This window comes from Podarcis vaucheri (assembly GCF_965113315.1).
Source record: "Podarcis vaucheri genome assembly, chromosome: 10".
Lineage (NCBI taxonomy): Eukaryota > Metazoa > Chordata > Lepidosauria > Squamata > Lacertidae > Podarcis > Podarcis vaucheri.
In genome coordinates this window covers 65434660-65461102 of record NC_138748.1, presented here as the reverse complement: position 1 = coordinate 65461102, position 26443 = coordinate 65434660, and the positions used below count along the sequence as shown (strand labels likewise).

At 45.4% G+C, this 26443-nt stretch overlaps 1 protein-coding gene across 9 annotated transcripts in view; it reads left to right on the top strand.

Moving 5' to 3' along the window:
* GATA3 (GATA binding protein 3) overlaps window positions 1-25198 on the top strand; it is a 75964-nt gene extending 50766 nt beyond the window's left edge. For 5 of the 9 annotated variants that reach the window (XM_082239131.1, XM_082239133.1, XM_082239132.1 and 2 more), the window contains exons 4-6: window positions 2961-3106; window positions 17474-17599; window positions 23844-25198. In XM_082239131.1, coding sequence (XP_082095257.1) covers window positions 2961-3106; window positions 17474-17599; window positions 23844-24128 — 557 coding nt within the window. In that variant the 3' untranslated portion in view covers window positions 24129-25198. Of the gene's footprint in view, window positions 1-2960; window positions 3107-3197; window positions 3519-17473; window positions 17600-23843 lie in introns of those variants that run through there. The other 4 variants (XM_082239135.1, XM_082239136.1, XM_082239138.1 and 1 more) reach the window with 3 other exon arrangements.
* Window positions 25199-26443: the final 1245 nt, after the last annotated feature.

Genomic DNA, 26443 nt, shown 5'->3' with positions numbered 1-26443 from the left:
ATTGCTTTCATTTTATGGATCAATTATCTTCTCGTTAGGCAATAAAATTCATGTTAGATTGCTGTTCTAGGGGTTGTTTTTAAAAGTCTGGAATGGATTAATCCATTTTGCATTACTTTCTATGGGAAGCACACCTTGGTTTTGGAACGCTTTGGTTTTGGAACAGCCTTCCAAAACGGATTAAGTTTGAGAACCAAGGTACCACTGTATTTTCATCGGAGAAATGTTGGAGGGTATGGGAACAAGTTTAAGAAAAGTGACCTGCCGTATCTGGATAGGCTTCTGAGTCCCAGAGCTGAGCAAACATTCTTGGGATTTACAGAGTGCATCATCCCTGACCAGTGACCATGCTGGCTGCTGATAGGACAGCCGCTGGAGAGCCATAGGTTTTCTTTCCCATATCTATCTCCAGATTTTGGATAGAATTGTGATTAAAATACAGAGCACACTTCGATTTGGAAAAGGAAGTGCAGTTATGCTCAAATGGACTCTGTTTACAGGAGGAGGCTGTTTCCTGGCACCTGCCCTTAGGAAATAATTGTTCTTATTTTGTCACTTCTGCATTTGAGGGGAATACCTTTGCTGGTGTGAGCTGTTACCGTCTGTCAGTCTTCAAGGCTAAACCTTCTCCCCTAGTTACTAGCACACCAGTCTCTGAGCATGCGGTGATGATGTGCAGTTGGAACATAGGAATGCTGCCTTCTCCTGAGTCAGACCATTGATCCATGTAGCTCAGTGTTGTTGACACTGACTGGCAGCAATTCTCACATACCCTCCAACATTTCTGCAATGAAAATGGGGACGTCCTATTCAGCAGCAACAACAACACTCCGCCCATCTGACTGGGTTGCCCAAACCACTCTGGGCAGCTTCTTACATAACAAAAACTAAACATTAAAAAACTTCCCTGTACAGGGCTGCCTTCATATGTCTTCTAAAGGTTGTATAGTTACTTATTTCATTGGCTTGGGGGTTGCATAACTCCATACCCTCCAACATTTCTTTGAAGAAAATAGGGACGACCTAAGGAAAAGTGGGACATTCTGGGATCAAATCAGAAACTAGCTTCTGTAAATCCAGGACTGTCCCTGGAAACTAAGGACACTTGGGGGGGGGGTATGGAATTTCAGGTGCTGTTTTGTCCCAGCCTTACCTGGAGACGCCAGGGATTGAACCCAACATTTTCTGCATGTAAAACTGCTAAGTTATGGGGCCCTTCCCCTAGGGCTGTAATAAGCATTTTGTTGCTCTAGTGACTGCACATCTAAATCCATGCACCCAAACACTAAAGCAGCATGCATTGCACAGGCTGTCATTTTCTCCCTGCAGCTACTAAGATATGTATATTTTGAACTACTGACAACATCTTGCGGGAGACAATTACCCCATGCATATTAATGGCAACGGCATCTCTGAGCACTGATCGTTATGTAGTCAAATTGCCACCACCTGTGCGCAAGAGGGATGTATCAGCAGGTTCAAGGGAATCCCAAGGTTTTCAGAAGCCCTTAAAAAAAAAACTTTAAGGAGAAACTTTCCCCCAAACAACTCATTGAAAGCCAAGCATGCTCAGAGGTCACAGATTTGCTGAGTGTCTGTGGGATGAAGTGGGGAATGCAACAAGATATTCTGGAAAAGGGGCTGGCAGGCACATTGAGCAAGAATGCTCCATGACGCAACATTTTGGTCACATCCAAATCATATCCAAAGAACCCAGGCAACTGGATTCACAAAGCTACAACCCCCAGAACCCTAAATAAACAACATTTCCCAGGATTCTTTGGGGGGAAAGCCATGTGTTTTAAATCTGCTTTAAATTTACGGTGTGGATGTGAGCTTCGTTGCAGGTCCAGCTTACATCAGTGGCGTAGCGTGGGTTGTCAGCACCCGGGGCAAGGCAAGTAATTTGCGCCCCCTAACCCGTGGATTTGCGCCCCCTAACCCTAACCCCCAGATGTTGCGCCTGGTGCGGCCGGCCCCCCCTGCACCCCCCACGCTACACCACTGGCTTACATGATTTTCTATTATATTTTGAACCTAAAAGAAAGCCCACCCCCTTAGCTGTTAATTATAGTGGAGTGAGTGAATACAATGTTCAGCAGACCAAGTGGAAGGTTTGATAGTAGTCTTGGGTATATTTTTCAGTTATTTCTTCGCATATGGAGTGTTGATAACGTGCACAATGTACTACTGAACCAAAATGGCTCCACCCCTAATGTAAATCAGGGTTTTTGAACTTGGGTCTCTAGCTTCTTTTGGACCACAAGTCCCACAATCCCTGACCACTGGTCCTGCTAGATTTTTTTTTTAATGGGGCAGCAAGCATAATGGTCTAATTGCACCCAGCTTTTCCCGACGTGCTTGCCTTTTACCAGGGAGGGTTGGAAGTTGGGACAGGAGAGAAATTTGGTTCAGTCCAGATGTTAATGTGAATCTCCCCGATTCACATTTTCCGAAACAGTATGCGAACTGGAAACTCTGCTTCCATTCGAAATTTGCGCTTCCCTGAATGTTGCGATGTGGTTCTCCACCCAAACGACTTGTACGAAAACCTGAATAGTAGGGGAAAGTAGGCTCAAAGTGCATGCGTTAGGGAGAATAACAATAGGAAACACATTCTGTTAGGGGGAATCTCTTGCAAAACTGTGTCCGCTTGGCAAAATTTTATACAGAAAGAATATGAAATGTTCCAGGAGAAATTTGCACTGAAATGCTGATGAATTTTCACGGGAACTTAAAAAAAAAATTCACAAACCGCTGCAGGAATGTGGGGAACAAGAATTTAAGGTTGGAGAAATGAGAGAGTGAAGTTTAGAGATTCACCTAGCCCTAGTTTGGAAGGGGAACCTGAACTAGGTGGAGAAATTGCTAAGACCTCTTTCGATTCTCCCCGCCCCCGCCTGTTAATTTTCTTGTGCCCTTGCTGTCCATCAATGAACTGTGTCCCCTCTTGTTTCCAGAAGGCAGGGAGTGTGTAAACTGTGGCGCTACCTCGACCCCCCTATGGAGGAGAGATGGTACGGGGCATTATCTGTGTAACGCCTGTGGACTGTATCATAAAATGAATGGGCAGAACCGCCCCCTGATAAAGCCGAAGAGAAGGCTGGTAAGTGACTTGACTCTCAAAAACTGCACTAACTTCTTATTTTTCTTTTTCTTCTCCCTCCCTGTCATGTTGTGTTTTTGAATTTCCTCAGCCCAAGATGGAGAACTTTCTGGAGGGAGTAGATTTGGGCACCCCCGCCCAAAGTCTTATCTGTCTGTACAGAAGAGGGTTTTTGAGAGAGCCCAACCCCCCTTTTTCACTATGCCTGCCAAGTTATGTACCATTTCTATGTCTCTCTATATATCTCTTTTATTTTTTTATTTTAAAAAAGAATCAAGTAAGGGGTGGTGATTTTTTTCCGGCGGTTTCAAGAGGGGGGGCCGAAGAAAGTGGGAGCTTGGGGGGGCGGGCTGGGAAGCATGCGGTAGGCATGAAAAAAGAATCCATTTCATTGTAAAAAAAGGGGAATGTTTTGAAACTAGTTTTTCTCCAAAGTTGAAAGCGTCCTGGATTTAAAAGCAGTGCATCCGTTTCCCATTCATGACACAGTTTCTGGAACTCCAAAAGGACTAGTGACTTTGGGACTACATTTTTTGTTTTAAATGCCACAGGATGGTATACAGTGTCCTCCATAGTCAAAGCAGACCCATCAAAATTAATACTGTCTGTCATTTTGGCCAGGCTATCCATAAAATTGGACCCTATTATTTCCAAATTCATGTTTTGACCTTCTCCATTTCAATTGGTCACCTAGTTCATGGTCTGGAGCACATGATGCGCACAATTGTGGGAACACATCTTGGCCACTTGGAATGGCCTCACACTCTAGACCTGCTGTTGAGTAGGTTGTGTACAGCTATGACTGATTGTGTTACTCAACTCCCTTTGGAGCGTGTTCAGTTGTGGTGCTTATGTGCGACCCTAGACACAACCGTGCAGAAATTCAACTTGACATGAGAGAAGAGCAGTGCCCAGAGGGTTTTCCAGTTGTCCTATGTTATTTGCCCTTTGGAAACAACTGGAAAGTTTCCAGACATTTTGGAACTGCGACTTCAGAACAGGCATGGCTAAGCTGTGGCTCTCCAAATGTTGTCAGACTTCAACTCCCATCAGCCTTAGCTAGCATGGCCAACGGCCAAGGATGATGGGAGTTGGAGTTCCACATCATCTGGAAGGAGATGGGTTTGCCACCCATGTATAAAAGTACAAATCGCGAGTGCTCTATGTGGGAATAGGCTCTGGGGATTGCACCAGGTCCACCTGATAAGGCAATGTGTTTGCATCCAGATGCCTTTGGGAAGCCTGTTACTAAGTCATGAAGGCTACTAAGTCACTTTGACTCCAGCATCTAGTTTTCAGAGGTATACTATCTCTTGAACATGGAGGTTCCATTTAGTTATAGTTGCTCACAACCATTGGGAAACTTGTCCTTCTGACAGGTGTTGATACCTGCCCTCCTTGACTATTAGAACCTCAAAATTCCTTATAGCCTTATTTCCAATATAAGAGTATAGCAATCGGCGTGGGAATCTTGTAAGAAGACGACAAAGCTGTGGCTCATTGAGAAACATGCATGTCCGAGGTGACCTCTAGTGTGGATGACTCACTCAGTGGTGAAAGTTGTGAATCCTTACTTCCTCGGTTAAATTAGAAGCATATGATCGGAGGCATGAGTTGAACCGGCAGGTTTTGAATCTCCATTGCTTTTGGTAATGGGCAGATTGGTTTGTATTTGGAAGAGGCCCTGAACTACAGGAGACACGGAAGTTGGCTTAGTCATGAATGCACTTTAGGTGTGGGGAGCCTGTGCCCCCTCCCCTGAGATATTGCTGGACCTCCAACTCCCATCACCAGTTGATCCACATTCTGAGATCTGCTGAGGGTGTTCTTGTCCGCAGTCCCGCTAGCAAGTGTGTTCAGAGACGTGAGACAGGGCCTTCTTGGTGGTGGTGCCCTGACTTTAGAATTCCCTCCTGCTAGGGGTGTGCTGCTGAGATGGCATTCTAGCTCTGAGGAATTGGTTAATCTGTCTTGGAGATCTAGAGCGCCGTGTTATGCTGTTTTTATTTGTATTTTAAGGATTGCTTGATTTAATATCGTTGGAAACTGCTTTGGGCCTTTTCGGCGAAAAGCAGTCTACAGGTTTTAGAAATGAAACAAACATACTTCCAGAGTACCCAGAGGTTTTCTCCATCTTGGATAGATGCTAGTGACAGTCCTTGTTTCTTGCTTTGCCGAATTGAAAAGGAATGTGTTTGTGAACAGATTGACACCTTTGACAAGTGGTGTGCACGCATTGGTAGTGATAGTTCTGTCCAGTACTTTTTTTCTGGGAGGACGCATAACCCTAAACATTTTGCGAATCTAAGTTTGGCCTCATTGAGAGGCAGTATTTCAATATGAGTCGGAAAATGAGAGTACCCCTAAACATGTTTTTTAAGAAAAACAGCACTGGTTCTGTCTGTGGTGCTTGGCCTGTGATGACCTATTCACACATGCCTAAATCTTTGATTTATGCTGCTGGTGATCCAGGGTCCAAGTCTACCTGGAGGAGCAACAGCCATTTGGACTCTGCAATAGTCATCTGAGGCCCTTAGTCGTGTGCCGCCTCCGTGAGAGGCCCGGAGGGTGGCAACACAAGAACAGGGCCTTCTCTGCAGTGGCTCCCCATTTGTGGAATGCCCTCCCCAGGGAGGCTCACATGGCACCACCATTACATATCTTTAGGCTCCAGGCAAAAACATTCTTCTTCTCCCGGGCGTTTGGCTAATTAATCTACAGCCTTCTAAGTTGTGTGGGTGGGTGGGTTATTGTCTTTTGTTCGTTACTGGCTTATATAATTTTGTGTTTTTATATTGTAAACCACCCTGTGATCCTTGGATGCAGGTCGGTATAGAAAATTTAATAATAATAATAATAATAATAATAATAATAATAATAATAATACACCTAAATTTGCCCCCCATTCACAGAAGGGCTATCAGTAAATAATAGCCATTGACACCAAAGGAAAATTGCTTTGTGAGGGTTCAGAACTGTGTCAGGATCAGGTAGGGTTGCCATATTTTGAGGAGTAAAAAAAGAGGACATATTTGCCGACTTCTGCTTTTAACCATGGATGGCTATGACGACTCTCATTTTACATACCCATGAAAAAGAGGACGTGTCCTGGAAAAAGAGGACATATGGCAACCCACGTGGGCTTTCCACAGGCATCTGGGTGGCCAATGTGAGAATAGGATGCTGGAGTAGATGGGCTCTTTTTGTGATTTTACGAGAGTGCAGCGCAAAAGAGGGGGCTCAGGTAAGGAGAACAGGGCTCTTCCTATCTCTGATACTTACCTTCTTCCAGCTTCTTCTCCCACCAATGTTTCAGCTTGGAAGGAGAAAGATATTGGGGAGACCTTATCTCCCACCTGGCGGAGCGGGACCAAGAGAAGCAGCTTAGGGGAGGAACCGTGAATTCAAAACTAGTCCACGGGGAAAGGGTTAAGCAGCCCCCTCCCCTGCCAGTGCTGCAGTCGCGAATGGAAACCACCCCCCTTGGCTGCTTTCGATTAGAAAAGAAAGGGGGAGGGAATGCGAGGAAATTTACCCATGACTGCGTGTACCGTGTCGTTTGGCCCTAAGGAAATAGGACATTTGTTTGTTTCTACATCTGTTTCTGTAAACGCTTTGGATGACTTACAATGCTGTTCTGATAGAAAAGGGGTTTTCGTGCGCGCGAAATATTACGGGGTTGGGGGGCAGAGAGGGGAAACTGAGTGACTCCGGAGGGGGGTGAAACGTGTCTCAGTGCGGTCTGCATGCAATGTCACCCTGTCCTTCCACTTCCCCCAATGTAGGGTCCTTTTCAGTTGCAGCTGGGCTACCAGGGTGTGTGGGAAGGATCCAGCACCCCCTGCAATGGCACCCCATATTGTAGTCTGTTTGCCACCCAGAATGAGAAAGGGTTCATTGGCTTGAGACTCCTTCTATAGCTATGGGGAGCAAACTCAGTGATAGAGCGTCTGCTTTGCACGCAGAAGGCCACAGGCTCGATCCTAGGCAGGGCTGGGAATGTCTCCTGCCTCAAAGCTGCCCGGAGACCTACTGCCAGCCAGTGTTGACAATACAGAGCTAAAGAGTGCACCATGGCTCAGCGGTGGAGCTTTATGCTTTGTGTGCTGAAGGTCCCGGGTTCAAATCCTGACACCCCCGGGGTTAGAATGATGGAGTGGTTGTGGGGAGATTAGGTAAGCAGACTGAGGCCTGCAGTCCTGAAGAGGCACTGCCGGTTAAAGAAGACCAGGTTTTTGATTCGAGGGCCACATTCTCTGCTTGGTAACCTCTCAAGGGCGATATGCCCATAGTGGGTGGGGCTATGCATGTAAATGTTGCACGTGTACCTCAGGTTTCTTCCCAAAGAATCCTGGGAGTTGTAGTTCATTATGGGTAGCTCCATGAGGGGGTAAAACGCAGTTTCCAGTTCCCTGGAAGAAGGTACAGGGTTATAAAGACTAGGACTAGCAGCCTGAGAAACAGTTTCTATCCAAATGCAATTTTGGTTTTAAACGCAGTGTAGGGAGTCTCTAGGGACGCGGGTGGCACTGTGGGTTAAACCACAGAGCCTAGGGTTTTGCCGATCAGAAGGTCGGTGGTTCGAATCCCCGTGACGGGGTGAGCTCCCATTGCTTGGTCCCTGCTCCTGCCAACCTAGCAGTTCAAAAGCACGTCAAAGTGCAAGTAGATAAATAGGTACCACTCCAGCGGGAAGGCAAACGGCCTTTCCAGGCACTGCTCTGGTTTGCCAGAAGCGGCTTAGTCATGCTGGCCACATGACACGGAAGCTTTACACCGGCTCCCTTAGCCAATAAAGTGAGATATGTGCCGCAACCCCAGAGTCGTCTGTAACTGGACCTAATGGTCAGGGGTCCCTTTACCTTTAAGTAGTCTCTATGGGAGTATATTGTATTTTAAAAATGGTGTCTCAGTGTTTTTAGGGTCTAACCAGGTTGGGATAGCTGGGATAGCAGGCTTGTTGGTTTTGAAGGTCTTATGTAGTTTTTTTTTCTTTCTTCCTTTCAATTTCGTTGTTCTGTATGGGACAATGACAATAAAGATTATTGTATCTATCTTTTGGGGAACTGTGCTTTAAATGCATGGTGTTTGTGGAGCCTGAGAGCAGAAGAATCTGCAGCCGGCATTTTTGACCTGTTCCAAGACCCAGCCCAGGGGCCTTCTTCCCTCGAGTGCCCACACAAATTTCAGATGAACTTTCCGCCTGCGAAAGCCAGACACCTGGGGAAGACCAACTCACCACTGCTGGTGAGAATAAAAGTGGTTTTTCGCCTTTTTCCCCCCTTCAGAGAAAGAGGTTTAAATTTCCTGTCCCTCCCCCGTTTCCTTTTTACATGAATCACGAACAAAACTCGAGGTGCCACCTTGATCTTTTTCTGGCTGTTTCCTTTAATAGTGTCATAGAATTGTCAAGTTGGATGGGAGTCCATAGGGTCATCTAGTCCAAGCCCCCGCAATGTGGGAATCACAGCTAAAGAATCCTTGAAAAGGGAAGCCACTGCCCTCCTTAACCAAGGAGGATAATCTTTTTCTTTCCTTTGCTGGGAAAAGCAAAACACCTACAAAGAACTGTTTTCGAGAGAGGACTTCAATTTGGTCCATCCCCTCCCCCTCAAATACCTCCCTTCCTTTCAACTTTCTAAACATAAATTCAGTGTACAAAAGCTAAACTCTTAAGAAATATCTGTGGATTGGACATTATACATGATAAATAGTTGTCCTTCTTTCTTCCCTCCTCCCCAGTCTTTACCATTACAACAAGGATGGGGTTGGCACACATCTCCCTGGTCTCAGCCAGCATGGCCAATGGCGCTGGATGATGGGATTTGTAGTCCAGGAACACTGGGAGAGGTGCATCTGCCCAACCCTTACACGAGAAAAAATTGGACATATCAGAAGCGGCTGGGATTTATTTCTTTTTGAAAGAAAATGTACCTGCCTAGCTATGAGGGTTTGCATAGGATGGACACATAGGGAACTGCCTTACTCTGCCTTATGCTTGTTTTCTCCTGCTCCAGAGGGTACTGTTGTTAGCCACTCTGAGCCTGGCTTCGGCTGGGGAGGGCAGGATATACTGGTAAATAAAATTTATTATTATTATTATTACAGTGCCAGATTTACGTATAAGCCAAACAAGCTATAGCTTAGGGCCCCACTCTTAATATACTTCGTCTTAATTGTATTTCAGTTCAACAATTAAATACTTTGATAAAATACATATTTTGTTATGTGCAAATGGCTTTCAATACCACATAACACTGGTCTTGAAAGACCTACATTGGCTCCCAGTACGTTTCCCAGCACAATTCAAAGTGTTGGTGCTGACCTTTAAAGCCCTAAATTGCCTCGGCCCAGTATACCTGAAGGAGTGTCTCTACCCCCATCGTTCTGCCCGGACACTGAGGTCCAGCGCCGAGGGCCTTCTGGCGGTTCCCTCGCTGTGAGAAGCCAAGTTACAGGGAGCCAGGAAGAGGGCCTTCTCGGTAGTGGCCCCCGCCCTGTGGAACATCCTCCGATCAGATGTGAAAGAGAAAAACAACTACCAAACTTTTAGAAGACATCTGAAGGCAGCCCTGTTTAGGGAAGCTTTTAATGTTTGATGTATTACTGTATTTTAATATTTGGTTGGAAGCCACCCAGAGTGGATGGGGAAGCCCAGCCAGATGGGCAGGGTATAAATAATAAATTATTATTATTATTATTATTATTATTATTATTATTATTATTAAAAGGATGCAATAAAAAGAAGTTGATGACATGGATGCCACTAGCAGTACCCCCCCACCCAGACTTTGGTTCCGTACACAACAGGCATTTTGAACACAGTTCCCTCCTTCCAAAGACTCCTGGGAGCTATAGTTTGCAACTGAAGCGCTGCAAGAGGGAAACTGCAGTTCCCAAGGTTCTCTGTTAGGGGTGCTTATATTGTATGTGCGTCTGAGGATATGGCATACAACCAAAGCCTCATGCCAATCTCCCTTGAGTGCTACCAAGGCTGGAAGGCCTCTGAGATTCAGGAGGAGCTAAGATTGGTGCCTCGTTCGTCTGAGGGCAGCGCCCAGTGAAATATGCCTGAGGGCTCGAGGCAGAGCCTGATGAAGAGGAGGCAGGGCTAATAGCTACCGTTCTCATGCCAAGCAGGAAAATCAACCTGTTCCCTTGGCGCTGACCCACTTCCTTGAGATTTAAGCCTCTCCCCTAGAGCTCCCGAGTCCAAATAACAGCCGCAAACCTCTTTGGGAAAGAACGATAGCCCTGCTTTGCATGCAGAAGGTCTCCAGGGCTGAAATTCTGGCGTGCTGCTGCCATTCCATGGGAGCCATCGCGAGCTTGCAAACAATCTGAGCTTGCAGAAGCAATACTGAGCTAAGTAGACCGATGGTATGGGAATGTAAGATGAAGCTGCTGGACCAAGCCAATGGCACATCTGAGTCCAGCTAAGTCCTGCTCTCACAGCAGCCAACCCAATGCCTCTGCGAAACTTGCTGCCAAGGAGTGTGGCGGAGTCTCCTTCTTTGGAGGTCTTTAAGCAGAGGCTTGACAACCATATGTCAGGAGTGCTCTGATGGTGTTTCCTGCTTGGCAGGGGGTTGGACTCGATGGCCCTTGTGGTCTCTTCCAACTCTATGATTCTATGAAACATACAAGCAGGAACTGAACGCAAGAACCTTTCCCCCTTCCTTAGGGGAGTTCTTGAGAGCCAGTGTGGTGTAGTGGTTAAGAGCGGTAGTCACGTAATCTGGGGAACGGGGTTCGTGTCTCCACTCCTCCACATGCAGCTGCTGGGTGACCTTGGGCCAGTCACACTTCTCTGAAGTCTCTCAGCCTCACTCACCTCACAGAGTGTTTGTTGTGGGGGAGGAAGGGAAAGGAGAATGTTAGCCGCTATGAGACTCCTTCGGGTAGTGATAAAGCGGGATATCAAGTCCAAACTCCTCTTCTTCTTCTTCTTGAGCATTGTTGAGCTCCAAGGAAAGAGTCCACACCCACACACGAAGGAGACTGTTCCACTGTCAAACAGCTCTTACTGTCAGAAAGTTCCCCCTGATGTTTAGTGGGAATCACTTTCCTTGTTTAGTGGTACCTCGGGTTACAGACGCTTCAGGTTACAGACTCCTCTAACCCAGAAATAGTACCTCGGGTTAAGAAATCGTGCAGCGGCCACAGGAGGCCCCATTAGCTAAAGTGGTGCTTCAGGTTAAGAACAGTTTCAGGTTAAGAATAGACCTCCAGAATGAATTAAGTTCTTAACCCGAGATACCACTGTAATTTGAAGCCATTGGTTCGAATCCTACCTTCCCAGGGCCAGGAATTCTACCTTCCCTGTAACTTGGCTTCTCGCAGGGAGGGAACCACCAGAAGGCCCTCGGCGCTGGACCTCAGTGTCCGGGTAGAACCATGGGGGTGGAGACGCTCCTTCAGATATACTGGACTGAGGCTGTTTAGGACTTTAAAGGTCAGCACTAACACTTTGAATTGTGGTTGGAAATGTACTGTTCATGTCTCAGAGTGGTGTAGTGGTTAAGAGCGGTAGTCACGTAATCTGGGTAACCGGGTTCGCTCCTCCACCTGCAGCTGCTGGGTGACCTTGGGCCAGTCACACTTCTTTGAAGTCTCTCAGCCTCACTCACCTCACAGAGTGTTTGTTGTGGGGGAGGAAGGGAAAGGAGATTGTTAGCCGCTTTGAGACTCCTGAAGGGGAGTGAAAGGCGGGATATCAAATCCAAACTCTTCTTCTTCTTCTTCTTTTAATGACCAATTCCAGGGCTGAGCCTTGCTGTCACTCTCAATTAAATTCTGCTCTCTGCTGTGTGATCGTACGCCCTTTCCAGTCCTCTTTATATTAAGTTATCTTCAATATGAATTGGTTTAGGGTCAGGGAACTGAGTGTGCCAAACCGTCTTGTAAATCGCCTAGCGTTCTGTACCAGCTGAGCTGATTGACATCCAACGCCCTTTAAAAATGTGTTGTGGGGCGGGGATTATTGGCTTGTTTTGTTTTTATTATGCATTCTGTATTTTTATATTGTGATTTTATGTTGCAACTGCCCTGGAGCCTGCGGGTAGAGGGCGGTGTAGAAATTTAATAAATAATGATAATCATTTTACAAAACGCATTGCACCACAATGCGACAGGTGTCCAAATCAATGTTGCTACATCTCCAAGGCATGGCAGAGATAACTTACCTCAAATAGGCTTTGCTACAGAACTCTGGTGTGCATCAGTTCTTAAAGCCAACGTCTACAGATGCCAAGGACTCAGTGCAGCTCAAGTTAAATGTATTTTGTTCCCACTGATTTCAGTATCAATTTTAAGCACGGCCTTAAAGCTCAAATTTGACTTGGATGGCCCTGGGCCAAACTGGAAGGGTGATATGTTTTCAAGGTATCCATGGCTGTGAATTTGGGGTTCTTGTTGTTGGTTTTTTGTCATTTTCTGATATCTTCAGTGGAGCTAGATTGATAGTGCCCTAGGAGTGTGAATTTTTGGTAACTGGAATAGAGTTCAGCATCCTCAAACTCTCATATTGAAAAATAAGCAGATTCCTAGTCCCTCGGGCGACAAATCTAGGCTTTATAAGTGTGTGGGCAGCAATGATTTGGTGAAAATTCAGCAGGCAGAGGTTGGTACACAGAACTGCCATTGGTTGTATATTGGCGTGGTGGGTGTAGAAGGCTGTCGGCAGAGAACTCTCTGTATGCACATTTCCCCCTACCCTATGCAGTTACTGGGAGTTGCAGGTGGGCAGAGTGTGTTATCTCCTGCTTAGGGGCTTCCCATGGGCATCTAGTTGGCCACTGCAAGAACAAGATGCTGGACTAGGTGGGTCGTTGGCCTGATCCTACAGGCGTTTCCTGTGTTCCTAGTCTGTAACCTCCCAGCACAAGCAAAAGAAATAACTGCAGATGGGCCAAGTTACAGGATGCATTCTGCTTGCAGAATTCAGTTTTCCTTTGTGCATAAATTGCACTAATGTTGCACAGAATTCTGGTGGTGGTTTTTTTTGGGAGCACAGAACACATCCATTGACAATTCTTGGCAGACATATTTTCTTTTTAGGTTTGCTCTGCTTGCCTGGCGAGATATATGCAGTCATTGGACTTAAGTCCATTGATTTCACTGGAGGCTCATCCACTATACTTAACTTTTGCCCCAAGCTATTTAGGGACAGGTTTAGGCTTTAAAATGCTTTGTCAGAGCAGGTTTCTTCCCCCCTTTTTCCTTTACCCCGGTGCTTTCGATGTGAAAACCTGCTCTTTAATGCAGAATTGGAACAAACGCCAATTCAGGTCTCCTGCCTATTGCCATTTGCTCTGAATCAGCGATAAAAAGCGATTATTATTTTTTAAAAAGTACTCTGGCATTGCACTTTAAAGCGCAGACCTGGGTCTCCAGCTGTTGTTGGACTACAACTCCCATGATCCCTAGCTAGCAGGACCAGTGGTCAGGGTTTATGGGAATTGTAGTCCAAAACAACCAGCTGGAGATGGAAGTTTGGGAAATCCTGCATTAATTGGACACCAGTGGCAGAAACAAACTACCCAGCCATTAAACTGTAGTTGAGGACAAAAGACTGGATCCTGTTCTATGGCATACTTAACATCAGAATGAATGTGACTGTGAAGAATTACCCAGATAATTCTCTTTTACGGGAGTATGGCAGTTCAAAAAGCAGAGCACACGTGATATTTTGCAGATAGATGGGACCAGGTTCAATCCCCTGGCATTGCTAGTTAAGAGTAAGAATAAATGTTGCAGGCGAGGGGAGTTGCGAAAGCTTCTGTAAAATAGCTTACTGGATGGACTGTTGGCCTGATATGGTATAAAGTCTCTCCGTATGGACTGACGGAGTTTGTTAGTCATGGTATAATTGTGGCTGGAGCCAAGGGAACCTTATTTTGGAGGCTGTTTTTCTATCATGTAGAACAACAACCCCAAGTCCATGTTTGTGGGTGTTTTTGAGCATTTGTTTATAGCAAACCTGTATGGGTTGCCACTCCCTAGGAAAAAATTGTTTGACAGAGGGTATGGGGGAAAGTCTCTGTTCAGGGGCAATGGGGAAAAGTCTCTGTTCCTAGTATCTTCAGTTAAAAGGATCAGGGTTTGAGAAGAGTTTTTTCTGGAGACCTGCAGCTATGACAGTTAGGGTAGCAGAATCGTGGGTTAGTCTGACCTGGTAAAAGGCAGTCTGTTAGGGGACCATTAACCATGCATAATTGCCTATCCAGGTGCTTAAAATCTCTATCCCCAATCTGCCCCATAGATAGCAAAGCAGAAGAGTTCTTGAGCCCCTGTGGAAAAAGGGCCCACAAAGACGAAAAGAAATTGCATGCAAAAATGGATAGGATGGACACCTCAAAATACACATATTAGGAAAAAATATGTGCAAAATGAATGTGAATTTCTGTGCAGACTTGAAAACAGTAATTTGCAAACGAATGCAGTTATGAGGTGGTCTGGATTTAAGATTGTGGGGAAATAGATTCTGCTTGTGGTCTTCCTGTAAACTTCTGGTTGGTCCTTGTGGAAACAGAACTGCACGAGTCTTTGCCCTGACCCAGTAGGTTCTTCTCTTCTTATTTCTCCATCTCTAGTCTCCTTACATTGTTGATGGTGTTAATTTTGCCTTAGTGGGCCATGCAGAGAGTTCATTTCACCTGATCTATAATGAAAAGCAATTGCACCAACACCACCAATGCAATGTTATAGAATTCTATAACATCTCCACTGAAAGCAGCTACTTTGGCACTGGTGGGGTTCTGCCGTAGCCTTAAACTCACAACACAGGAATGGTTTTTTTTTAAAAAAATGGTGTGACTTACGGGTTTATGACTGTGGCCTTAAGACGACGCATCCTTTGCACTGCAAGCCTTTTGATATCCTCTTATTGGAACAACCAGCCTTCACCCAGCCAATCACGCACACAAAAGACTTTAAGAATTACTTTTGGCAAAGATGCCTCTATGATTCATTCTTTGGCAAAACTGCCTATTCTTTTCCATTTGTGATGCAGGAATCTCTTGGAGTATGAATATATGCTTTATATTTCCAATCCCCACATGCGAAAACAACAAGGCTCTTGCACGTTGCGAAAGATTGCTAAGCCGTTACAATAATTTCAGCATGACAAGCTTAATGATTTGGTATTCCACACTGTGGAATACTCTGGCTTTTCCTCGTTTTTGCTATTTGATGTGACACAGCGGGGACATGATTTTTGCCTTGCTCTTCTCCTAAGGGACACAGGCTCTCTCCATATGACTTAAAAAACGAGGCAGTGCCTCTTAAAATCAACAATAGGGATTCTGTTCCCTCAGGATGGGATGGTGGATTCCTTCGCAATGGTGGAACAGGCTATCTCCATACCCTCCAACATTTCTCCGTTGAAAATAGGGATAATGCATAATAATAATAATAATAATAATAATAATAATAATAATAATAATTTTACTATTTATACCCCACCCATCTGACTGGGTTGCCCCAGCCACTCTGAGCAGCTTCCAATGTATATAAAAACATAAAAAAACTTCCCTATACAGGGCTGTCTTCAGATGGCTCAGGAGTCGCATAACTCCATACCCTCCAATATTTCTCCGATGAAAATAGGGACATCCTAAGGAAAAGCGGGACATTCCGAATCAGGAACTGGGATGGCTTCTGTTAATCCAGGACTGCCCCTGGATAGAGGGGCACTTGGGGGGTCTGCCTGGTCTGGGGGCAGAGCAGTTATTAATTAATGCCTCAACACTTACCTCCCTCCATCTCCAGGTTCTGGGGATGGGGAGATGATTCTGTATCCTTGCACATCATTCTATAACTAGGGTAGCCTTTCACAGAGACATAGAATTGGAAGGAAGAGGGACCCCAAAGTTCATCTAGTCCAATCCTCATTGACCTCAGGCAGCGTGGCTATTGCTCAGGGATGAAAGGCACTTATTTCTTCACAATGCAGACATGGTGTGTGTGTTAAAGGATGTGGTGTGCCTCTGAAAACACACACACAAAAACAGGTTTCTAGAAAACTAGGTGCCAGGAAGAAGGGTTTGACACACTGTGTGTGTGTGTGTGTGTGTGTGTGTGTGTGTGTAAGTAATGATTCACGCCAGTATGTGAGTTCCCCAGCCCTGAAGTCTGAACTGGGACAGTCCACAAACGTAAGAAACTAAGCTTTGTGCAAAACCTGGGCTGGAATGACTCCTGTCTCCTGTGGAACGGAACACCTAAAACACAGGCCCGATTTCCCTAACATTACAGTTCCCTGGCTGCTTGTTATGGCTGCTTTATTTCAGACATGATTCTGGCCTCTTTGCATTTTCTAAACGCCTGTCAAAAAGATCCGTATACCACCTGGTGCATGTGCTAGTCAGCTAGACTAAAGATCATAATCCAACAAGATTTGGGGATGCAAGACTTGATACTTTAAAGTAGCTTTTAAAACCAAGTCAAGAAGTTGGATAGCAGTCAATGGACTCTTGTCACTCCCATGTCATTTTCTTTCTGGGATATGATGCAATATTTTTTTTTGAGAGAGAGTAGATGTAAGGTAATTGGCAGGCTAAGAGCCCAAATTCTCTTTTAAATCCCTGGTCAGCCAGGAGTGTTCTAGCGGGCTTTACACAAGTCCTTTAATTCAGTTGCCTACCTGTAAAATGGGCATAACAAAACTGGCCCTTTGTATGGTGACATTATTGCCACTTTGTACATATTTCTGAAATCCTTGGCTTTCAAAATCAGTTTCTGGAGAATCAACTTGACTTAAAACTCCAGGCTTAAATTAAGCTTCTGATTTAAGGCAGGGAGATTGGACAAGCTAGATGGTGCGGTGATGTTGTTGTCTTCTGAAAACGTGTATTAACTAGCAAGTCTGTTCCAAAATCCCCATTATTGGTGCACAAAGGGTTTTCACACATTCAAAATTTTTCTAGACTCCTCATATTTAGGAAACCATTTTCTCTAATAAATAAATAAAAAAGTATCAAAAGAATTGTTGAGTATTTTTAGTTGGTATTGTAGGAGGGAACAGCCCCAGTGAAAAAAAGTAAATTTTGCATGGCTCGTGCATAACAGATGATGTGTGCTGTTACTTTGATGCAATTAATCAATGGGAAATCTATGGATACAATACACTGTGGATAGAACACAACCCAAGTCATCGTCAACCTCTTAATACTTTGTTTCAGAGCTGCAAGATGCATAAATATATATACAGAATGTGAGCAAATGCCCACATCCCTGTAATGTCCTACTTATCGTGGCAAATGTCTGTAATTGACTACAATTCACTGCTTTGGATATACATCAATGTGCCATGGTCCACCTTTTGACATCTTTGTAACACGCCTGTTTTTTCTTTTTCTACCCCAGTCAGCGGCAAGAAGGGCAGGAACATCGTGCGCAAATTGCCAGACCACCACCACCACCCTGTGGAGGAGGAACGCCAACGGAGACCCCGTGTGCAACGCCTGTGGGCTGTATTACAAGCTCCACAATGTAAGTGAGGCGGTAACTCTCTGAAGAATACCTTTTGGGGTTTAAACTAGGGTAGAATATATTTCCTGGCTTGCGTGTGGACAGGCAAACCACAGAACTTTATCTCACCAGCTCCTGCTTGGGGGCCCCTTTAGCTGAAGACAGTGCACTTCAATGCACACTGCGGCTGTTCAGCGAACTCTAACGCACTCTGAATGAAGCTGTGCTAGTCAGGTTTAAATGGGCCCCATGGTGACTTCATGGTATTGTAACATATAAAGGGAAGCAAGAGAAGTCAAGCTGACAGTCCTTTTAATGGGGCTGCACATTGTATGGAATGCTGGTTGGAAGATATAACAACAACAACAACAACAACAACAACAACAACAACAACAACATTTTAATTCTGCCCTCTAATTTGATCAGGGAAAGTGAAAATGATTTGCTTCCCAACCATTTATCCTCATAGCAACCCTCTAAGGTAGGATAGGCTGAGGAAAGGTGATTGGAAAAAGGTCACTGGGGAGCTTCACGCGTGAGTGACATTTGAACCCAGGTCTTCTTAGGTCCTAGTCCAGTAGTTTAACATTGAGGTATTGGCTAGATAATACAGTGGTGCCTCGCAAGACGAAATTAATTCGCAAGTTTTTTCTTCTTGCGAGTTTTTCGTCTTGCGAAGCACAGTTTCCCATAGGAATGCATTGAAAATCAATCAATGCGTTCCTATGGAGACCGTCCGGGGACAGAGGGGAAGCGCCGCTCTGTCCCCTTTTGAAGCAAGGGGCGAAGAGGAGAAGATCGCTTCTCCCCGCTGCCCCTTGCTTCAGAAGAGGTCCGGGGACAGCGGGGAAGACGCGCTGCGCTTCCCGCTGTCCCCGGACCTGGGGCTGCGGGGAGAAGATCGCTTCTCCCCGCCGTCCCTTGCTTCAAAAGAGGTCCGGGGACAGCAGGGAAGACGCACTGCGCTTCCCGCTGTCCCCGGAGCTTGCAGGGCAAGCTTCGTTTTGCAAAGCAAGCCCATAGGGAAATTCGTCTTGCGAGGCAACTCGAAAACAAAAAAAACTTTCGTTTTGCGAGTTTTTCGTCTCGCGAGGCGTTCGTCTTGTGGGGCACCACTGTACATTCTTCTAACCAAAATGAAAATTTCCTGATTAGAAAGGTAGCAGATACACAGGGACCCTTTACAGGTTGCGTCTCGATTCTTGCTAGGGTTGCCATCCATTTTTCCCCTCCCAAAACTCCTGAGGCACAAAGAACTGCCAGACCAGCTGAAAATTAGCAGCCGCAGTGTATTCTCATCACCACACTGTCTCCACAAGATGGGAAAAGGGCCCTCGTTAAATTTCTCTCTGTCGGATGGTAGCCAACGTATTAGAAGCCCTACAGGGCGGGGAAAAGGTGGCAACCCTAATATTCTCACAAAGCTCTGGAACATTTTTCTTGCGCCTCTGCTTCAAGGGGAAGGGGGAAATAAAGAAAGTGACACAAGCAATTCTCCAAAAGAAGGGAATCTGATTTTGTCCGGTGGGTGAAAAAGTCTGCTTTGGCTGTGTCGGGGTGCTTTTAGCACATCTGATATTCTTTTAAATCAACGTGTTTGTGGGAGCAAGAGAGGCTATTGTTTCATTTCATTTTTTGCCCTTGTTTTTATTATGTATTTTGCGTTTTTATGCTGTGAACCGCACCGATGAAGGGTTTTTAAAATACAAATCAAATCAAGTAAATAAGTAAAATAATGCTCATAAAAAGAGATGGGGAAATTTATATGAAAAGGTGCATCCTGTAACAAAATCTCCCAGGGTGGAATGCTGGCCAATGAGCTGTGACCTTTACTAGCACACTCCATTCCACCCTCTGTCGTCTCTCACCTCCCTGTAGCAGCCAGTCAGTACTCCATGCCCTTTCAGCATGCTATTTTGGGAAGTTTCTGTCCCGGCCCTGGGGAGGTTTCCTCTTAAGTTTTTGCACACATCTGCAAACCTTGGGTTTTCCCCAAGCTACTTAAAACCCCCTTCCATGGATGCTAGTTTCAGTTATTCAAGGACTGGTGCTGAGAGGTGACATGATAGACATTTACAAAATGGTGCATGGGATAGAGGAAGTGAGCAGGCACCCAGTGTTGGAAAATCCATGATGTATAAAAGGAAGCGCTTCATGCAGTGCACAGTTCAGCTATGGAACTCACTGCCACTGGAAGCAGTAATGGCCACCAGCTTGGATGGCTTTAAAAATGGATGGAGCAGTGCTTCTGAATCCCAGTTGTTGGGAACCACTGATTGGCCACTGCAAGAACAGGATGTTGGACTTGATGGGCCATTGACGTGGTCCAGTAGTCTTTTCCTACAATCACATGCTAGAATAACATTGCTATTTATATATCTGATAGGGTGCCCTACCTCGAAACAAAATTAAAAAATTCCTTCCAGTAGCACCTTAAAGGTAAAGGGACTGACTCTGGGGTTGCAGCGCTCATCTTGTTTATTGGCCGAGGGAGCCGGCGTACAGCTTCCGGGTCACGTGGCCAGCATGACTAAGCCGCTTCTGGCGAACCAGAGCAGCGCACAGAAACGCCGTTTACCTTCCCGCCAGAGCGGTACCTATTTATCTACTTGCACTTGATGTGCTTTCGAACTGCTAGGTTGGCATGAGCAGGGACCGAGCAATGGGAGCTCACCCCGTCGCGGGGATTCGAACCGCCGACCTTCTGATCGGCAAGTCCTAGACTCTGGTTTAACCCACAGCGCCACCCGCGTCCCTAAGTAGTTGGTCTCTAAGTAGCACCTTAGAGACCAACTAAGTTTGTTATTGGTATGAGCTTTCCTGTGCATGCACGCTTCTTCAGATACTGGAGGGAATTTTTTTATTTTGTTTCAAATTCGTTTATTTTGTTTCATCTACGGCAGACCAACACGGCTACCTACCTGTAACTGGTGCCCTCCCTGACAGTCTTGCATTTGAAGGGCTCTCGGGGGGCATTCCTCTATTTGAGGGTAGTCTTTTATCTGAAGGACTGCCTGAAACCAAATCTGGTTTAAAAGACCAAGAAGCATTAGGAAGGGAGCTTTTGCCCATCAGCCACTTGGCAGCTGAGCACGCCTGCACAATTTGTGCTTCTGTTTAAGATACAGTCCTTATAATTTGCTGCCCTGGGCTGCTTTGGAAGGAAGGGCGGGATATAAATTTAATGAACAAATAACGAACTTGCAAATGTTATGCAAATTTGAGCCTTTTGCTTTGGGGATGCACGCGCTCTCTCCTTTTGACAGCGCATAAGTGGCACCCCCAAAATATGCTGCCTGGTAGACTTTGTTCCCATATCTAGGTGTAAAGGCAGCTACAAAAAGACACCGCCCTTAAGGAAATGACTGAAAAGAATCGTCTTATCGCGACAGCAGTAATAGCAGAGCTTTAGCACTAGAGTTGGCAGTTCTAATCCCCGCAATGGGTTGAGCTCCCGTTGCTCGGACCCTGCTCCTGCCAACCAAGCAGTTCAAAAGCACACCAAAAAGTGCAAGTAGATAAATAGGTACCACTCCAGAGGGGAAGGTAAACGGCGTTTCCGTGCGCTGCTCTGGTTCGCCAGAAGCGGCTTAGTCCTGCTGGCCACAGGACCTGGAAAAACTGTCTGCAGACAAACGCCGGCTCCCTCGGTTAGTAAAGCAAGATGAGCGCTGCAACCCCAGAGTTGTCCGTGACTGGACCTGACGGTCAGGGGTCCCTTTACCTTTAGAACTAGAATAATGTGAATGGGGGCAGCGGGGTGAGATTTTTTAATTGCTTTGTACGATGTTCCTTGCACTTTCTTTAATTTTTTAAAAAGCGATTTCTCACTTTTATGTGAGGCTTTTAAAAAAAATCTTTTGCCCTCAGCAGTTTTCATGCAGCCCCCCTTCAAAACTAGTGGGGATAGTTGTGGGGTGGTGCTTTTAATGCATGTATTCATTTCTGAATTTAAACTGGGTCAGCTTCCACCTTTCCCCCTCTACTTCCACCTCTCCTGGGCGAGTAAATGTTTTTGCATGAAAGAAAAATAGAGACATGCCCCCCTCCCTGCACAATTATGTGAATCATACAGTGACTTTATTGATATTAAAATGCTGCCTTTTTCGGATCTGGAATTGAGTGACACTGGCATATTTATGCTGTGAGCTGTCCTGAGATCTACGGGTATAGGGCAGTATACAAATTTAATAATAGTAATAATAGTAATAATACTGATCTGCTAACATGCCAACCCAGCTCATTTCTTGGCTCTGTTGTTGAAACGTCATCTCTCCCACAAATTTTGTCTGACCTCCCATAGCTGTGTTTCTGCTCTCATGTGAATTGGGTAGTTCTTGTCAGGAGTTCAGCCTACACTCGAGTAGGACTCTGGCAGAGACACATGCCCGACTGGCATGTTCCCTCTCTCCTGGTTGATTGTTCGGGAGCTTCAAAAGCTTTCTTCAGCCCGAACATCACAGCGACCGATGCCAACAGACATCGGCACACTTAGGGATCTGCAGAGTTTGCGCAGTTGCATAACAGACCTCAGCAACTCAGCATTTTGGCTAATCTACTTTATTTACATATAAACACACACGAAGCACTGGAACATGGCTCCCTCTCTCTCTAGCATTAGACAGCAAAGAGAAAAAGAACAAATAGTCCCATTTCATGGAACACAGTAACACAAACATCCTGTTTCCGTCACTTCCCACTCTGTGGAGTCAAAACATATACCGTCATGTGATAGACAAAAATCCCATGACTGCAATCATGGAGCAGGAATTCTAACAGTTCTGCCTTCAAATGCAAACTGCACTGAAATCTCCCCCACACAACCCAGCAGTTAAGGACTAAAGTTTAGGAAAAGGCTTTAATGCCAGGTCAGACTATTGGTTTATTTAGCTTAGTATTGTCTACACTGACTGGCAGAGGCTCTCAAAGGTTTCAAAATGGGGGTTGAACTTGGGACCGTCTGCATTCAAAGCAGATGTCCTCCTGCCAAGCTGTTCCCTTTTAGCGATTAATGAGACGTTTGCTACCAGCAGATCATATCCAGTTAAGACTGCTTTAGTCCATGATGAGAAAGGAAGGTGTTAGTAAACCACAGGCCTACTTTTTTAGAACAACAACAACAAACAAGCCCCAAACCACCTGCAGATCACAAGGTCTTTTGGTTAGAGGTTCAGGTTGATTTGTTGAGGAAACTGTCCTCTTTTCCCCTGCCTTGGTACCATAGAAAAGGGTGAGAGATCACCGCAACAACTTTGGGGAAATATATTTTCAGGGGTTTGTGAGGGAAAGATGGGAGAAAAAAGGATGAGAGTATACTAAACAGCATATTTGGGGGTTCGGTAAGTGGAAAGCTTAAGAAAGAGGTGTTCTCTTTACCTTTTATTTGGTGTTTTAAAGAATGTACATTGATAATAAAAAGAACATTTTGCATAAAACAGGGGGAAATAGGAAGAAGAAAAGATGAATACAATTCTCGTTGATTCAGCAATACAGTCAAACCTCGGTTGTCGGACGTAATCCATTCCGGAAGCCTGTTCAGCTTCTGAAATATTCGACAACCGAGGCACGGCTTCTGATTGGTTGCAGGAACTTCCTGCACTCAAGCGGAAGCCGTGCTGGATGTTTGGCTTCTGAAAAATGCTCGAAAATTGGAGCATTTACTTCCGGGTTTTCGTTGTTCATGAGCCAAAACATTCCAAAACGGAGGTGTTTGGGAACTGAGGTTTGACGGTACAAAAGGAAATTACCAGTGATTGACAGATTTCCAAAATGACTTCACCCCCTTTGCAATTAAATATATTCAATCAAACATATGGCATAAGGGGTATATGGATTTAAACTTTTCACCTTTGAGTGACTCTCGAGTCAGATTTGCAGCTTTTGGGTCCTTTTGCTTGTGTCACTGTTCAGTTTTAGATGCCAGAAGTGCAGCAGGACTTACTTCCTTACTCTTTAGATGGCAATATGTATTCCATCACATACTTCAAAACATGGGTCTCCAGCCTTGCTCTGTTTGAGGGTCTCTCTGCCGATTGGCTAGACAGCATCTTAAAAAGCAGAGACATCACCTTGCCAACAAAGGTCCGTATAGTTAAAGCCATGGTTTTCCTGGAACTTCTATCCCCCAAATCCCATCCTGACAGATAGGAATTAGTTTCATTTGAAACATTTCGCCCTATGTAGCTTTTGGAAGAGGAGGAAGAGTTGGGAGGGCAGGTGGGGAGACGAGACGGCCCCACAAAAAGATTAATTGATTTTTGTTTAGATTAACAGACCCCTGACTATGAAGAAAGAAGGCATCCAGACCCGAAACCGAAAAATGTCTAGCAAGTCGAAAAAGTGCAAAAAGGTCCATGACACCTTGGACGATTTCCCTAAGGGCGGCTCCTTCAACCCTGCCGCCCTGTCAAGACACATGTCTTCCATCAGTCACATTTCGCCCTTCAGCCACTCGGGTCACATGCTTACCACACCCACCCCAATGCACCCGCCTTCCAGCTTGTCCTTCGGACCTCACCACCCGTCCAGTATGGTCACCGCCATGGGCTAAGATCGCGCCCGAGAGAGAGACTTAAATCCCCGCTGCGATGCTTCCTTTCCTTTTTTTAAGTTCTCAGAACGAGAGGTACGTTGATAATCCTTGCCTTGTTAAGAGGCGAGAGCGCTTCCCCCTCGGCACACGAATGGACAAGGGCGCAGAAAGAAAAATGAAATCTTTAAAAGTTGGACGGAGGCGTAGAAACGAACCCCCCCCCAAGCAAATGTCGTGGGGAGGTGAACTCTTGGGGGCTTTTTCTCAAGTGTCTTTTGCGTTGCCAGCCACCAAATTTGGGGTCCCATTTGTGAATAAACCATTCTGACGCAAGTCCGCTCTTGAACTGGGTCTCTAGGGTCGCGGAGAAGAGGTGAAAGGCTGCCCACCCCCCAAATCCCCAACCTTTCCCCCCCCACTCGCTCCCCCAAAGACAAGCAGATTGATGCTGAACACTGTATAACTTATATTGTAAGAAATTCTGTACATTTTTGAAGAACACTCTTGACATCTGCTTAGCTGTAAAAAAAAAAAAATGGAAAGGAAAGGAAAATGGCTTGTTGGTCAAATGAAATACTGAGTTGAATGTTTTCCTGGTACGGACTGAGAAGAACGAGGTCGGACCGGCATATGGACAAACTGCCACTTGCGTTTTTTGCTCTTTCTCTCTCTCTCTCTTTCTTCACTCACTGGCTCAAGTTGTTTTGACGCATTAAAAAAAAAAATTAATCCAAGTTGTAGGCAAATCATGCATTCCAGGCTACGGGGCCTCTGAACAATAGGGGATGTTTTTGTTTTTGAAGGGTTTCAGGGCAGTTGGTGTGACATTCAGCTTGTAGCTGCGGCGAGTTTGTCCAGGCCTTATACGCATTGTGAACAAGTTCCTGTAATTGTTGTTTGTATGTATAATTCAAAGCACCAAAATAATAATAAAAAAAACGAGATGTAGATTTATTTCATCCTATGATACAGACTGAATGGTTGTATAAATTTTACTTACTGCTAGTGTTAAGAACTGCGCTTTTGATTTTGTTTTCATATTTTCCCCCTCTTTTTTTTGGAGAATAAACTAGATTAAATTCTGTTGATTTCTTGTCTGCTTATGCTTTCGGAGTGATGTTCAAAGGTTCTTTCTGTGTGTGTGTGCGTGTGTGCGTCCATGTGCCTCTGCTTCCATGGAAAAAGAATTTGGCCCTGGGCCCTAGGATTCTCAGGATCCAGGATTTTAAGACCAGCAACATGGAAACAATTTTAAAGGATTGTAGGAAAATAGGAAGCTATTTTAGACCAAGTCAGGACACCAGTCCGTCTAGATCAGAATGGTCTACACTGCTGGTCTTCTACTGGTTGGGTGGGAACCCACTAGTGGGTCATGGCTTGATCCAAGGTGGGTCACAACAGAAGCACCACCACCATTCAAATATATGGGGAAAGAGTAAGAAACGGGTCTCCAAATTCATGGTAGGTTAGAATGTTAGAGTTAAAAGCTGGTGGATCAGGGGAATGCTGTGGATGTAGTATATCTTACAATTAGAGGATTATAGAGTTGGAAGGGGCAACAAGGATTGGCTAGTCCAACCCCTTGCAGTGCCGGAATCTTTTGCCCAACGCAGGGATCAAACTCACGACCCTGAGCCTAGAAGTTTCATGCTCTACCGAATGAGTTTTATTTCAATAAGGCTTGCGGCAAAGTTCCCCAATATATTCTTTTGGAGAAGCGTGGGAAATGTGGACTGGACGAAGTAACTCTTAGGCTGATTGTAGCTGGTTGACTGAACCCAAATAGTGCTCACTAATGGTTCCTCACCGTCCTGCTGCAGGGTTCTGTCCTGGGCCCATTGTTGTTCAACGTCTTTACAAACAACTTGGAAGAAGGAATTGAGGGGATGCTCATCAAATATGCAGATGACGCAAAACTGGGAGGGATGGCTAATGCTGCAGAAGAGAGAATCAAAATTCAAGATGGCCTACATTAGCTCCCAGTACGTTTCCGAGCGCAATTCAAAGTGTTGGTGCTGACCTTTAAAGCCCTAAATGGCCTCGGCCCAGTATACCTGAAGGAGTGTCTCCACCCCCATCGTTCAACCCGGACACTGAGATCCAGCTCCGAGGGCCTTCTGGAGGTTTCCTCACTGCGAGAAGTGAGGTTACAGGGAACCAGGCAGAGGGCCTTCTTGGTAGTGGCACCTGCCCTGTGGAATGCCCTCCCACCAGATGTCAAAGAGAAAAACTGCCACCAGACTTTTAGAAGACATCTGAAGGAAGCCCTGTTTAGGGAAGCTTTTAATGTTTAAGTGATCTGCCATGGTCAGATCACTTCCTGGTGCAACTGG